Genomic DNA, 16,720 nt, shown 5'->3' on the forward strand with positions numbered 1-16,720 from the left:
GATTAGAGGTGGCTAAATAGTGGGACAACCGGATTAGAGGTGGCTAAATAGTGGGACAACCGGATAAGAGGTGGCTAAATAGTGGGACAACCGGATTAGAGGTTGCTAGATAGTGGGACAACCGGATTAGAGGTTGCTAGATAGTGGGACAACCAGATTAGAGGTGGCTAAATAGTGGGACAACCGGATTAGAGGTGGCTAGATACACAGTGGGACAACCGGATTAATTGAAATTCACATCAGTCTAGATTTGTCTAAGATTGAGCTCACACGGAGTAGTGGTAGCTCGATTTTGAGATGGCTACATTAATTGAACTAAATCATTGTCTGAATATCAAACCTAACCACATTGAGATTAAACAGTAGAACTTTTACACATTCAGTATCTACCCCACACAACACAGACGGGGTTTCTACTGTTCGGTGCCGTTTGAAGTCTATAATTTGCGAGCTATTCATATTTGCGTTAATTTGTAAAGGAAACAAAGTCGCAGATATTCAAAAAAAGTTTGTAAAACAAATTCAGAAATATTTAAACAAAAAAGCTACAGTTTCGCAAAACCAAAACATTGAAAATATAGGGTTAGAAGAACAATCGCAAAAAAAATTAATACTCGTAAACATCGAGTGATTTGGAGAAGAGTTATATTTAAACACGCAGCTACAGTGAGAAACATGCAGATAGAGTGCCAACAGTCCGACGACTACTGAAAGACAGAGAAATGGATTATTTGACAGAACAAATGCGACAATAAAACAGTGTGATTTAGAGTAGTTTTATCTTACACGCTACCAGAGTGTCAGACAGACTGAAGGTGATTGAGAGAGAGAGAGAGAGATGACTGACAGACACAGGTGGTATCATACCCGATTTGCTTAGTGGCACACTTAATGGTGCTGACCATTGGAGGAAGTTCTTCAAGCCTGAAATTACAACAAGACTGTAATAGTAAATAACGTATAACTATCCAATTCTTACATTCACAGATTTGGTCCACTGCTGGTTCTTTTGCAGAGCAGTAAATTGCATTTGAAGGAATTCGTACTTAGAAAACTACGTAAACAGCTCTAAGCTTGCTTTCCAATTTCTTTGACATTGAATGAAATACATGCATGACTATGATGAATTATTCAATACAATACTATTTTAAATAAGATAAGGGGCTACTCTTGACGTCACATCCATTTCATTGCATGGACTATTACACGGAACTGTACACCATATGCCATAGTCTATGAGACAGGTATACCATTTGAGAGCATAATCCATCTGTTTAACTGTTCTCTTGTTAAAACCAGTCATTTGATTATAACCTCTGATTTATTTTGCTTTGGTTTAAGATTCAATTAAAGACCAAATCGTTAATTGAGAAAATCTTCATTAAGCTATATGATATATTTATTATAAATCATAAATTTCTGCGATGTGCCTCTGTAAAGTCACCTAAAAAATCTATGAGTTATCATCAGCATATTGAAATATTAAAATGGGAAAATCATTAGTTTTTTTATGTAAGAATAATTATAATATAAAACATTTGATACAGCGTCCGGAAACATCAATAAGTTGGATCAGATATGGTATCATTGACGGCCAGGAACATCAATAAGTTGGATCAAATATGGTATCATTGACGACCAGACACATCAATAAGTTGGATCAGATATGGTATCATTGACGGCCAGAAACATCAATAAGTTGGATCAGATATGGCATCATTGACGTCCAGAAACATCAATAAATTGGATCAGATACGGTATAATTGACGGCCAGAGACATCAATAAGTTGGATCAGATATGGCATCATTGACGTCCAGAAACATCAATAAGTTGGATTAGATATGGCATCATTGACGGCCAGAAACATCAATCAGTTGGATCAGATATGGCATCATTGACAGCCAGGAACATAAATAAGTTGGATCAAATATGGTATCATTGACGGCCAGAAACATAAATAAGTTGGATCAGATATGGTATGATTGACGGCCAGAAACATCAATAAGTTGGAACAGATATGGCATCATTGACGTCCAGAAGCATCAATAAATTGGATCAGATACGGGATAATTGACGGCCAGAGAGATCAATAAGTTGGATCAAATATGGCATCATTGACGTCCAGAAACATCAATAAGTTGGATCAGATACGGTATAATTGACGGCCAGAGACATCAATAAGTTGGATCAAATATGGCATCATTGACAGCCAGGAACATAAATAAGTTGGATCAGATATGGTATCATTGACGGCAAGGCACATCAATAAGTTGGATCAGATACGGTATCATTGACGGCCAGAGACATCAATAAGTTGGATCAAATATGGTATCATTGACAGCCAGGAACATAAATAAGTTGGATCAAATATGGTATCATTGACAGCCAGGAACATCATTAAGTTGGATCAGATATGGCATCATTGACAGCCAGGAACATCAATAAGTTGGATCAGATACGGTATCATTGATGGCCAGAGACATCAATAAGTAGGATCAAATATGGTATCATTGACAGCCAGGAACATAAATAAGTTGGATCAAATATGGTATCATTGACGGCCAGAGACATCAATAAGTTGGATCAGATACGGTATCAATGATGGCCAGAGACATCAATAAGTTGGATCAGATACGGTATCATTGACAGCCAGAAACATAAATAAGTTGGATCAAATATGGTATCATTGACAGCCAGGAACATAAATAAGTTGGATCAAATATGTTATCATTGACGGCCATAAACATCAATAAGTTTGATCAGATATGTTATCATTGACGGCCATAAACATAAATAAGTTGGATCAGATATGGCATCATTGACGTCCAGAAACACCAATAAGTTGGATCAGATATGGTATCATTGACGTCCAGAAACACCAATAAGTTGGATCAGATATCGTATCATTGACGGCCAGAAACATAAATAAGTTGGATCAGATATGGTATCATTGACGTCCAGAAACATCAATAAGTTGGATCAAATATGGTATCATTAACAGCCAGGAACATAAATAAGTTGGATCAGATATGGTATCATTGACGGCCAGAAACATCAATAAGTTGGATCAGATATGGTATCATTGACGGCCAGTGTAAAGTATTAACCTCCTCAAAATAAAATAAATGAAGGAAAAGTTGGAATAAATAATTATTTTCAGTAACCTATCTGAAAATATCTATTCTCGTTGAATGCAACATACATTGTTTTTCCAACTTTCCAAGTATGGACACAGGAACACATATATTTTTGGTTATAGCTCATAACAATGAAATACACAATATTTATGATAAATATAGAATTATGATGCCCCTTTTCGTGTCACATATAGATGTATCATTAAATAGTTTTACAACCATTGAGAAAACGTGTGGTGTGTGCACTTTTGATAAACGATTTAGAAATACAGGTCATTTTAAGCATAAAGTAGAGCTATATGTTTTGTAACAGGTTGTTGTTTACACATCTATAATAAAAGTGTATAAACCTAGCACACGTAAAGCAAAACCAGGTTTTCAGACACCAGTTTCCCGACACACCACGAGCTCGGGAGGGTGTTCACATGTATGTCAACCCTCAACAACCCTTAATGTTACTGCTGTACATAATTGACAGCATCGTAATATATCGTATCAGAAACGGCGTTGTTGTCAGGCGAATCGTCATCAGCATGTGTCGCCAAAGATTAGTAGAATATATCCCCGATGTTAGGCATGGATAAGGTAACTCAAAAATCCGAAGGATAAAATATTGAACAGAAGGGTCTTCTGCTAAATATTTTATCCCGTGGGTTGGAATTACCTTATCCATACCTCACATCAGGGATGGAGTCTATTTCTTATTACCTAAAACCCGTTAAAAGGGCATTTCTACATTGAGATATCTTAAATAGATTTAATCTGTATTTTGTTAGATGATGTTTACTCTGTGAATTTGTTTATATTTCCAATGGGGATAAGTTTGTCTGAAATGGCGTCTGGTATCTTCGAGAGAGAAAAAATCGCTTTCTTATTATCACACTTATCTAGTCCACTTAGAATCCGTCGCTTCTACACAACATTGCTGCTGTGGTCATTGAAAACAAATAAACATGCATGTAAATGGAGTGTGTGTATAGTGTTCAAATCATGAATGCGAGTTTCAAACGGGCGTTCGATCATTGATGAGAACAGGGACCTGCTAGTTGCCACGGTAACTTGGAAACTATCAATTTCGAAACTGAACGTTTTTAACACTGGTTTCAATACGTTTATCTTGCTGATTGCTTCTTAATCAACACTAATGCAACATCCGATACATGTTTCCTGTGTAAGCACTAGGAATTCAGAAGTTCAAACCACAACAACGATTCGTTTATTGAATTGATCGAGCATCGCTTCTTGACAAAATATGGTGGCACGGACTGTCTGGATATGGAACAGAGACGCCTAACGGAGAAAAATGGTACTAGGGCTGGTAAACCAGTTTAGAAAACGACTATAATTACTGCGTATGTATGTATTGTTTCAGTCCCGTAATAGCAGTAATTTCAACCACCGCTCTTTCCGTCTGACAGGTGGTTTTATTATCACATGGAGCATTGAAATCATCAATTATTGATATGACGTAACACTGGCTCGTTATCTTAAAACGTATGTAGATTTTTTTATCTTTATTTCTTCCAAATACCGGGGTGCATTGTATGTCCACATTTTATAAATCTTACAACTGAAAAACCCGAAACTGTTCACGGTAGATCAATGGGAACCGAGCATAGGTTATAAGTAAACTTCCCTTTCATTTATCTCACTTTCATTCGAGTTCTATTTACAAAGTTTGTTTAATATATAGGACCGATCACACGTTATCTCTACTTCATTAATATGCTAACTAACACTAAGTACTTTAAGACTATATGTACTGATCTGCTGCCCTAATACAGACACACGTATACATTATCCATTAGGAGATTGGCCAAAACAAACCATTGTATTTGCAAATAATAGCGTAATTAACATTTCTTGAATTCAAATTTATTAAGTCCATTTTTCTATTTTGGATTTATTTTTGAAATTATAAGGTTTACAATTAACATTATCTGAACAGTACAAGGCATTGGTCTCGTACATATATCCGAAGCAATAGCAGTACAACATCTTGATAGCGACTCAAGTTCACAGACCAAAACCTGATTCATCCTTTAATGACCATAGTTGTTGAAAGGGCATAGATTTAGAGCACAAACGAACATACAAAACAAATCAAAGACCTTCTTACATTGCCAAGCGTGCCAGGAAAGCGTATTTATCGATAACGTGAAAGTCGACAGTTAAACTAGTCTATTATTCCACAGGGTTACCATGGTACCCGGTAATACGATGCTATTCAGGTATTCTTATGCCTCCCTTGTATAAAACATGAAAGGAATCCATTAAGGAATGAAATGCTTGTGTGATGCCACATGTGTGGGACAGGACAGCAGACGGTCGTGTCGGGTATTGGTAGCAATGGCTCCCCAACTCCCTATGCAATTGCGAGAGCATAAACAAACGCGTGGTCTGTATTTTATTGTTTTTTTCCCCCACAAATTAACAGATAGGCCTGTTATCGGATTGAGTAAATGACACAACGACTATGTTCCAATCTTGGATATGGAAGGTTTTGTCTAGGACATTAAACGTGCCAATCACTTTCTGGCGCGCTAACAATGAATGAATATTAATCGGTCGATAACGTCGATGATTGCTTGCACTATAGCTTTGAATGCCATAAACATGCATGTTTATATCAGCGCTAATGATACTCCTGATCGTAACTGAAAGGATTGTCGGACGTAAACACGGGGGGCCATTCGGTATCCTCTGCTAGGTTAAGTAAATATCTATGCAAAATGTATGTGTGATTTCTGATTTGTCAAGGGCGAATAGTTCTGCAAACAATTGAGATACGAAACTGCTTTCCATCAATTAAACATTATTGTTAGCATTATGTTATCAATAGGGGTCAGTGAATAGGATTCTGCTAAATTGTATCTTATGGGTAAAGTTAATTAACCGCTCAACAATAATAATAGTAAATTTAAATTATTAAGTGTAATTTTATTGGTAGTTATCGAGGTGGAGATATATACCTCCATCAATGTATATGATGGTAAAATAAAAAAAATCTGAAGCTTACTGAAGGAAGCAATCTTGATGTATGATATCGTAATAATACCCTGACACTACAAGCTCGCGATCCTTTCCAGAAACGTCCCACGCCACTAAAACGTTTAAAGGTTGTAAGGTGCAGTAAGATTAGCGTTAAAAAGTCTGCTCTTTTCACTTCAGAAAAAAAGAAACACTACAGTCAAACCACTAGTATCACTACAGAAAATAGCAAGACGCCCAGATATTTGTGCAATCATGGGAAAACATGCACATTTTACCCCGCAACGGATAACTCAACTGCAATTGATCATATACTAATTGAGTCAAAGTCCACATATCTTGCCTTGTACTGTAAAGTTTTAGACGACAATGCAAATGTTTCAGAACATTGTCCTATTGTTTGTTCAGTACGTATACCCAAATCTTTTACGGATAGTACATCACATTGTAACAGATATAAGTGGAAAAAAGCGTTGAATGACGGTTCAATATGTAATTATAAATGTTATGTAAAACGTTTACTGGATTGTATCACAGTCCCTAATGAAAATCCATCCTTCCAAGATATAGATTGTTACTATAGCGACATATGTTCGGCCCTGCTTGAAGCAACAGATAAGTGTATACCCAAAAATGTATATAGAAATTATCAAAAACCTCACTAACAACGCTCCATAATGAAATGTTACGGAAGAGATATGTGTGGATACGATCCGGAAAGCGTAGACGATATTGTCAAACATTTTCTGAATATAAAAACCGTAAAAAAGAATTTCGGAACTCAGGAAATCATTTGAATCCTATATGAAAAGCCAATTTGCTGAAATTGATAGATCGGGCGAACTTGACCAGAACCTTTTCTGGCAGCTTTTCAAAAGGAACAAATCAGCCTCGAAGGTGAAACAAACTGAGCTGAAATATGAAGGGAAACTTTTCAGAGATTCAGAGATCCCCATGGTACTACAAAAGGTTGGTCTCTACACTTTCAAAATATATTTAAAAAAACACGATGCTAAAGAATTTGACTGTCATTTTTGCGACGAGATTGAAAACAGAATCAAAATGTTAAAATCTAGTATTCATTCTGATGAAGACTTGTTTTTATATGATATTTTTACTTCTAGTGAAATCAATCTAATTGGCAAAAACCTGAAGTCAAATAAAGCAGGCGGACATGAAGGTCTGGTATATGAACATCGTAAATATGCAGGAAACTCTGTAATTTACTATATACAGAATTTATTCAATCTTGTTGTTAAACAAGAATATATTCCTAGAAACTATATAAAGGTCACGAGAAAGCCGAAAGATGATCCTAACAGTTATAGGGGAATAACCCTCTTGCCAGTATTTTTTAAAATGTTTGAAATAGCTATTGCAAAGAGAATTAACAATATAATAGAGTCTGATATATTCCCAAACAAGCAACAGTCAGCATATCAGAAGAATCTATGTAGTCTTTGTACTGCGTTTAATTTGCAGGAATGCGTATATTATAATATGGAAAATGGTTCAGATGTATATGTGTCGTTTTTAGATAGCGCTAAGGCGTTTAATACTGTTTGGCACGACGGTCTACTAGTAAAATTGTATGATATTGGCCTTACTGGTAAAGTGTGGAATATTTTAAATTATATGTACACGGATATACACAGTTTTATAATTTTTAATGGTTTAACCTCCGCACCAGTAAAGATGGAGCGAGGTATCTTACAAGGCGGGGCTCTCTCAGCCAAAATGTACTTAGTTTTTATTAATGACTTGTTGAATGAAGTTGAAAACTGCGGTAGGGGCGCAATGATAATCGATAAAACTGTAAATGTTCCAACTCAAGCAGACGATATATGTTTGGTTAGTACAAATATTACAAGTCTAAATAAAATGTTAACTATTTGTGAATCATACAGTCGGAAGTGGCGATTTTTGTATTCTGCGTCAAAAAGTAAAGTTGTCGTATTTTCAAATAAAAGAATCATAAACATTAACTGTACTGTACGTCTTTATGATAATATATTGCCTGTCGTTTCAGAAATTACTCATGTAGGTATCTTATTGAATGCTAAGCACAATTCCATTGAAAGAACAAAACAAGCGTGTAAAAAAATAAAAAGTGGTACTATGGCCCTTTTACGTTCTGGGGCACATCAATGCGCACTAAACCCATTAACTGTTGCTAAAATTGTAAAAAAATAAAGTCTTTCCGTCTGCGCTTTACGGTTGTGAACTCTGGGTTCTTTCAAATACTGAGTTATTGATGTTAGAGAGCCCACCATTTTATTGTTAAGTCAATCCAAGGTTTCGGAAAAAGAACAAAAACTGATATGTGTACTTCTTTAATCGGATGGTTTTCTATAGAGGCGTATATCGATATCAAAAAGCTTTTGTTTTTAGGCAGGATCAGCAGAATGAATAGAAGTAACTTAATCTGCAGAGTATTCATTTTGAGGTATTTTATGTATACAGTTAATAATTATAGTCAAAAAGGTTATATACCAGACATTGTCAGTTTACTAAAGAAGTATAATCTTTATGAATACATTATACAATTTCTAGATGATGGTGTTTTTCCAAATAAAATGTATTGGAAGTCATTGATATATAAATCCGTAACAAACTATGAAACTAATACATGGATGCAAAGAATGTCTAATGACACAGACTTTACACGATTTTTATTGCTACCTGACTGTCTAAAACCTCATAATTTATGGAAATTAGCCTTGCGTCACCCAAATTTTCTTGACAATATCGGATATATAATGAAATCGATTGTATCGATACGTGTAAGTAACATACAACTTTTATGTCATCATTGTGGCTATTTCTACACAGATTTTGTATCTCATGTGATTCTGCATTGTTCTGTAACAGAAAATCTTCGTGACAGTTTATGGTGTATTGCCTGCATTTCAAGTATTGAACTCAGTTCATGTCTGCATTCACTGCCTGACTATTCAGTTATTCACATTTTACTAGGAGGCCCAATGACCTATAATTTAAAAGAAATTGATTTAGAAGATTTTAGACTAGAATCCGTATATACGATAAAAAGAATGTTTGACTTATATACGTAATAATAATTATTACAATAATGTCTTACAAATACTTGTCTTTTTAATATAAGGAAAATGTAAAAAAAAAAAAAATCGAACATAGGCATGGTATTATCAGGGAGAACACATCCCTGGTATTATTAATATTATTATGATTTATTTTTTTACTGGCTACATAAACCAGTATTATATCACTGATATTTAATTATTCGTATATACATTTGTGAACTTGTATGAATGTCACGATTGTTGTCATTTTGTAAATAATGTATTGTTCATGTACTACATGTATCATTGTATCATGCTCTCCAATTTGGAGGAAATAAAGATGATATATATCTAATTATTTGTAGGTCTAAAGCAGGGAAATGTGGGGCTCCCAAAAGGGTTAAGTAAATTTCCGACTGTGACCAGGATGTAGGCCAAATTTTGTATTCAAGGAAACTTTATATCACTCTGTCCCAGGTACCTACCGGTTAAATTCAAAAGAAAATGTTTAAACACATTAAAATCAATTTGACCCTTGTGATCTTTAAAGATGGTAAAGGTAATTTATTCAAGGAAAAACATTAGTACTTCATGCCAGGAACGTACCTACTGGCCAAATATCATTTATCTGGGCCTGCTAGTTAACCAGAAGAAATTGTTTAAACGTTTTTACATATTTGACGCTAATGGACTTGAAAGAAGGCTAATATTATTCATTTAAAGCGACTATATATCACTCTTTCCGAGGTACCTACTGGCCAGGTATCAGTACTCTGGGCCCACCTGGTTATTTAAAACATCGCTCTTCGTATTGACAGGATTTTAGTGTTCTGCCACCTGATGTTGATTTGAAAACTCGGTCATGTCGGAATAAGTGTGAAGGTGAATGTAGATAGGGCTGCTAAAGCTGTTCATAAACTATTATCATTTTAAACCATTAATAGCGACTTTTTATTATATTGAATTGGCAAAAGAAATGCCTGACGAAATATACATGTACAACAAATTATTTGCAATTCAGCCTAACGTAAGTTCATGTGCAACAGCAAAGATGAGGCCATACATACGTCACACATAGTTATATTTGACGTTAGGAAGTCTAACCTTATTGGCATGCATGTGATCAGCCATTTACAGTCAAACATGTTATGATTGAATGCGCTGATTTCAAACAAAAAACGTGACAGATTATATATTGTATTGTCTATAAAAAGTATATTTGATACAGTTTCCATACAATCAATATATGATTATTTACACTCGATTGCTCATTATCATTAAATCATATTTTACAACCAACTCGGTCACTGTTGATGTGTTTTTACATTTGTATATATTTCACATTTTTATTTCTAGTTTGACGTATTCATTACTGTGCATGTCTATTTTACAGTGTTGTTTGGTCCTAAACGACTCGCATTGTCGATGGGTATGGGTTGATAGTATTTTAATGTGGATACATATATATTTTTTAAAAATAGAAACAAGGAAAAAGCACAGGGCCCTGACATTTTGTTACAACCATATTTGAGCCAAAACTGATGTGCTCAGAGTAATTTTACACGTTTTAGGGGTTGTGGCTCTATGACTGCGAAAAACTCTGAAACTCTGAAATGGCGTGTTTTTGGAAGAAACGGGATATCATGTCCGCGAAAGGAGAATACACTTTACCTTCATATAGTAGGTTTTTAAAAGGAAAATAATTATGCATCTTTTCTACGGTATGATGCATTCGTACGTCAACTAGAAATGTTGTTTATTTTGCAAGAAAGTTTGGTGGGGTCGACTTTTCGACATCCATAGCAGAGAGTTTTTCACCCTTCTATATATATATATAATCATTGGGGGTAGCATTTTTACCGAAAGTCTATCTAAACCCCTTAAATTTATAAAATTACTCCGAACACATTTGTTTAGGTCCAAATATAGCCGTAACAAATTCTCAGGTCCCTGTGTTTTTAACCTGTGTTGATGCTGCTGTAGTATTTTTTGTGTGAGTATATATATTTCATTTCACCTGTGCAAAATGTTTAAAGGATACGCATACCGTTCATCGAATGTGAAATCAGAATTATCAATATTTTCAGAATGACAACTATGGCTGCAAGCCTTTAAACAGCCTCGGCCATCTATTAATTAGGCCATTCATACCTTTGTTACAAATATTGACCGGTGGGCAGGTTGCTATAGACCTCACGTCTGCTATGCCGATTATTCTGTAGATAATGTAATGACAGGCGAGGCCTCGTTACGACTTCTACCAACTTAGCAATAATCAATACATGTAGTACAATAGATTCACCTCATCCCGCAGTTGCTTCCGAGGTTTGTTACGGTAGCACGTTGTGGCGGTGTTTCCAGGATACCCTGGTACTAAGGGGAATGATACGTTCGATTATTCAATCACAGCACAGTTTTCTTGCCAAATTCTTGCATTAACGTCATAAATAAGTTACGTTGTCCATACGAAGGTATAGTTAATGTTAATGTCCAACTCACTCGAACTGTCTACCAATAATTAAGCTTATACGTGTTACAATTAACATTTGATAAACTGAAAGAGCGAGTTATACAGATACAGAAATTTATTGAGGGTGTTGCCCAAACCAAACATTTAAAATAAGTTTAGAATTAATTTCGCCACGATTTAATGCACTTGTACTTAGGAATTCGCATGAAGATTCTATCCTATTTTCTCTGTCATTACCTTATAGGGATTTATATATAGAGCATATGCAGCTGATTATAACTAGTACAAGTTTTATTTATTTCTTACTCTCGGCGAATGAAACCTAAATCAAGGTATATGTATACAGCTGACACTGGTGATTGATTGACTGTTGTATCACTTCGGGGCTCCAATTAAACGATGTGCTCTAGATTAAAACATGAGGTAATGCTACGAGTTTGAGGGTTTTTTCCTCATTGTTTTTATATATACATAGGTACATATGCCTAAACTCCCTAGAAAAGATTTGATAATATTACACACACACAAAATAGGACATATGTACTGTTTTTTCCTTCTAATCGTTCTGTTCAACTACAATGATGTTCCTGTGATATTTGCTTGTTGCATAAAATATAATAATTTCAGATAACAGCTTCTGGCAAAAAACATCTATTTAATATCTGATCCCACATTCGACTACCAAAACAATCAATACATAGCATGATCATCACTATATGTTGATAGATATTCCGTACACTGATCATGAATGCATTTGGGACTAGCATGCCAAACAATAGCATATTCAGTGGGGAACTATGGATTGAATTATTTAGCATCAATTGTATAAATTCCCCCTTTTGTGATAAACTAAACATGAAATATGATGTATTTGGTCAATTCTGTGCATTAGCAAATTCTATGATATTGGAAAACTACAGATTACAATCACAATAAATGACTCTCAATATTGATATATCTTTGAAACCACAGGTGAATATGCAGGTAAAAATAAAATAGACTCGATCTACCTCTATCGATCAGCCCATATATAATGACTTAACCTAATTCCTACAAATGGTATAGTCCACTCCCCTCTGACAGGGGTGAGTACAATACAGGTACATGTAGTACAGGAATATCCAAGTAGGGTCAGGTAAAACAAAGACCAGATGATCATTGACCTGACTGGACACATGAGATTAATCCCCTATCGTTTAGGTTAGTGAAATCAGAGGTGTTTGGCCAACACCCTTAGGCCTAGAGTTAATGACAATGTTAAGCCTCAGTCACACATTCAGGATTTTTACTGCCGTCCTTGAAAGGACCACTCCCGATTAAAATTCGTTCAAATGAATGACCTTCACTTATATTAAAGGTCACAGGGGTAAATTTTCTTTAAACAAAATCAAACAACTCATTCTGAATAACCAAAATACCCAGGGCGATGCTATTTGACCAGTAGCATGCTGGGATGAAGGGCTACCAAGCTTGTTTAAATGATTGACCTTCACTTATATGCAATGTCACAGGGGTCAATTGTCTAAAAAAAACACTTTAAACGACGTCTCCTGAATAACCAAAAGGTCTATGGTGATGATATCTAGCCAGTATTTTGCTAGCATAAAGGGCTATCAAGTTTATTCAAATGAATTACCTTGACCTGTATTTACGGTCACAGGGTCAAATATATTTAAAATCTTGGAAATAAATTCTGCTGAGTAACATAAAGGCCCAGGGTGATGATATCAGGCCAGTAGTATGCAAGGATGAAGGGATACCTAGTTTGTTCAAATAAATGACTTTGAATTATATTCAAGGTCACAAGCATCAAATATGTTTAAAACTTTAAAGACTTCTTCTGAAAAGCCATAAGGCCAAGAATGTTGATATCTGGCCAGTAGCTTGCTAGGATAAAGGGCTTCCAAGTATGTTAAAATGAATGACTTTGACTTATATTCAAGGTCACAGTGGTCAAATTTATTTAAAATCTTAAAACGACTTCTTCTGAATAGCCATGAGGCCTAGACTGTTTAAATTTGGACAATAGCATGCTTGGATGAAGCGCTATCCAGTCATTTGAATGACCTTGACCTTCTTTCAAGGTCACATTTGGTCTTATATGTTTAAACCTTTGAATGATCTAATCTCAATTAACAAAAGGTCTGAGGTGGTGATATTTGGCAAGTTGCATACTGAGATGAAGGGCTATAAAGTTTTTTCAATGTAATGACCATGTTTGATTTTCAAGGTCACAGGGGTCAAACGTTTTAAAATCTTTTAACATTATTTTTTTTGAATGACTTATAGTCATAAATACTGATATTTTACCTGTAGCTTTAGTTTAGATCGCTTTTAAGGTTACAAGTGTGGAATTAATATGCAGGCCCATTGGGCCTCATGTTTTATTTGTAACTACATTGTAGGCATGGACACAAAATAGATATCTATTTCATGCATTTATGTTACTTTTAGAAAGTTCTTCTGAAGTCATTTTAACACAAGTTCAAATACAAAGAAATGTTCTTTCTGAATTTTTCAACAAACACAAAGATACTTTTTTTTCTTCTGCATTTTCATCTCGGAATATTGTATAGTTTTCCTTTTCGTGATTTTTAAGAACACGATTTATTTTTAAAAGGCGCTATTTACTGCGAAATAAAGAACAACTAGAAATATGTCAGAATGACATGAAAGTCACCCCATCATTCTGTATGATCAGTTTCCGATAAATCATTGATCAAGCTACAACGGATATATTTCCACCTGTCAATCAAAATGGTAAACAATGACCAGGTGTAAATGCATACATGCAGTCAGGTAGCTATGCCAATATATAGAATTTATAAGAAAACATGTCGTAAATATAACGTTAGCGTTGACTGAAAACTCGAAAGTAATTGGAATATAACGATGTTGTTTTCACAACAATAAGTTTCAGAAAAGATTCAATCTTATAAACGGATAAATCTTTTACTTTTTTTTGGTTATGAAATACACTTTTCCAAGTGGTTTTCTGATCGTCTGCAAATCCGACTGAATCGGTCATCGATATCGGCAGAATGTGTACCCTTAAAGGCAGTCACTCAAACAGGACCGACAAGGATCGCCATCAGCCAAATTCGCGAGACAAGAAGAACACCAAACAATTGTGATTTCATCAATTTCTCCTTCGAAAAGAAAAGATCGGAATGTATTTGGGTGTTTTGAACCCGTTCATATTTATTTTTCTAACTCAAACCTTTATCATTATCGGTTCAATTCGCATGGATGTCACCTTGTAAATTCCTGCTGGTTAATAGTATCACGCGACCTTGACTCTGCGGTACAACTGTTTTGGATGCAGAACAACTTTTATAATGAAAAAATCGACATGAGTCCTATGAGACATTTTTGGTTTTTGGGTAATTCCACATTTTATCCGAACGTCTGCTCGTCAAAACCTTCGCGGAGTCCATTTTTAAACAGTTTATATCAAGAATAAGCTTATTCCTTTAATCCCCCCCCCCAGATTAAACGCTCAAACAACCTGACGTCTGGTGATTAATTTGTTCTCCCTACTTAGTAACTAGTATACTAGACATGTAACCTTTCTATTACTAGATACGTTATCCTGTTATTACTAGATACGTTATCCTGTTATTACTAGATACTTTATCCTGTTATAGCTAGACACGATACCTTGTTATTACTAGATACGCTATCCTGTTATTACTAGATACGCTATCCTGTTATTACTAGATACGTTATCTTGTTATTACTAGATACGTTATCCTGTTATTACTAGATACGTTATCTTGTTATTACTAGATACGTTACCTTATTATTGCTAGATACGCTATCCTGTTTTTACTAGACACGTTATCCTGTTATTGCTAGATACATCATTCTGTTATTTCTAGATACATTATTCTTTTATTACTTTATAGGTTATTCTTTTATTACTAGATACGTTATCCTGTTGTTACTAGATACATTATTCTTTTAGTACTAGATACATCATCCTGTTATTTCTAGATACATTATCCTGTTATTACTAGATACTTTATTCTTTTATTACTAGATACATTATCCTGTTATTACTAGATACTTTATTCTTTTATTACTAGATACGTTATCCTGTTATTACTAGACACGTTATCCTGTAATTACTAGATACATCATTCTGTTATTTCTAGATACATTATTCTTTTATTACTTTATAGGTTATTCTTTTATTACTAGATACGTTATCCTGTTGTTACTAGATACATTATTCTTTTAGTACTAGATACATCATCCTGTTATTTCTAGATACATTATTCTGTTATTACTAGATACTTTATTCTTTTATTACTAGATACATTATCCTGTTATTACTAGATACTTTATTCTTTTATTACTAGATACGTTATCCTGTTATTTCTAGACAGGTTATCCTGTAATTACTAGATACATCATTCTGTTATTTCTAGATACATTATTCTTTTATTACTTTATAGGTTATTCTTTTATTACTAGATACGTTATCCTGTTTTTACTAGACACGTTATCCTGTTATTACTAGAAACATCATTCTGTTATTATTATATACGTTATTCTTTTATTACTAGACACGTTATCCTGTTATTACTAGATACGTTATCCTGTTGAGACTAGATACATTATTCTTTTATTACTAAATACATGATCCTGCTATTATTATAAACGTTATTTTTTTATTACTAGACACGTTATCCTGTTGTGACTAGATACATCATTATCTTATTACTAGAGACGTTATCCTGTTATTTTTATAAACGATATCCTGTTATTACTAGATACATTATTCTTTCATTACTAGATACGTTATGCTGTTATTACTATATACGTTATCCTGTTATAACTAGATAAGCTATCCTGTTATTACTAGATACATTATCCTGTTATAACTAGATAAGCTATCCTGTTATAACTAGATACATTATCCTGTTATAACTAGATAAGCGATCCTGTTATAACTAGATACATTATTCTGTTATAACTAGATACTTTATTCTTTTATTACTAGATACATTATCCTGTTATAACTAGATAAGCTATCCTGTTATTACTAGATACATTATCCTGTTATAACTAGATA

The 16,720-nt window shown here is 34.4% G+C and overlaps 1 protein-coding gene across 4 annotated transcripts in view; it reads right to left on the minus strand.

Moving 5' to 3' along the window:
- LOC110452316 (carbohydrate sulfotransferase 12-like) overlaps positions 1-16,720 on the minus strand; it is a 47,687-nt gene that overhangs the window by 14,348 nt on the left and 16,619 nt on the right. For 2 of the 4 annotated variants that reach the window (XM_021500754.1, XM_021500755.1), the window contains exon 2: positions 868-924. The exons of the other annotated variants lie outside the window; for them this stretch is intronic. In XM_021500754.1, the coding sequence (XP_021356429.1) occupies positions 868-924 (57 nt within the window). The remainder of the gene's footprint in view (positions 1-867; positions 925-16,720) is intronic. 4 annotated transcript variants of the gene reach the window in all.

This window comes from Mizuhopecten yessoensis, unplaced genomic scaffold (assembly GCF_002113885.1).
Source record: "Mizuhopecten yessoensis strain PY_sf001 unplaced genomic scaffold, ASM211388v2 scaffold6595, whole genome shotgun sequence".
Classification (NCBI taxonomy): Eukaryota; Metazoa; Mollusca; class Bivalvia; order Pectinida; family Pectinidae; genus Mizuhopecten; species Mizuhopecten yessoensis.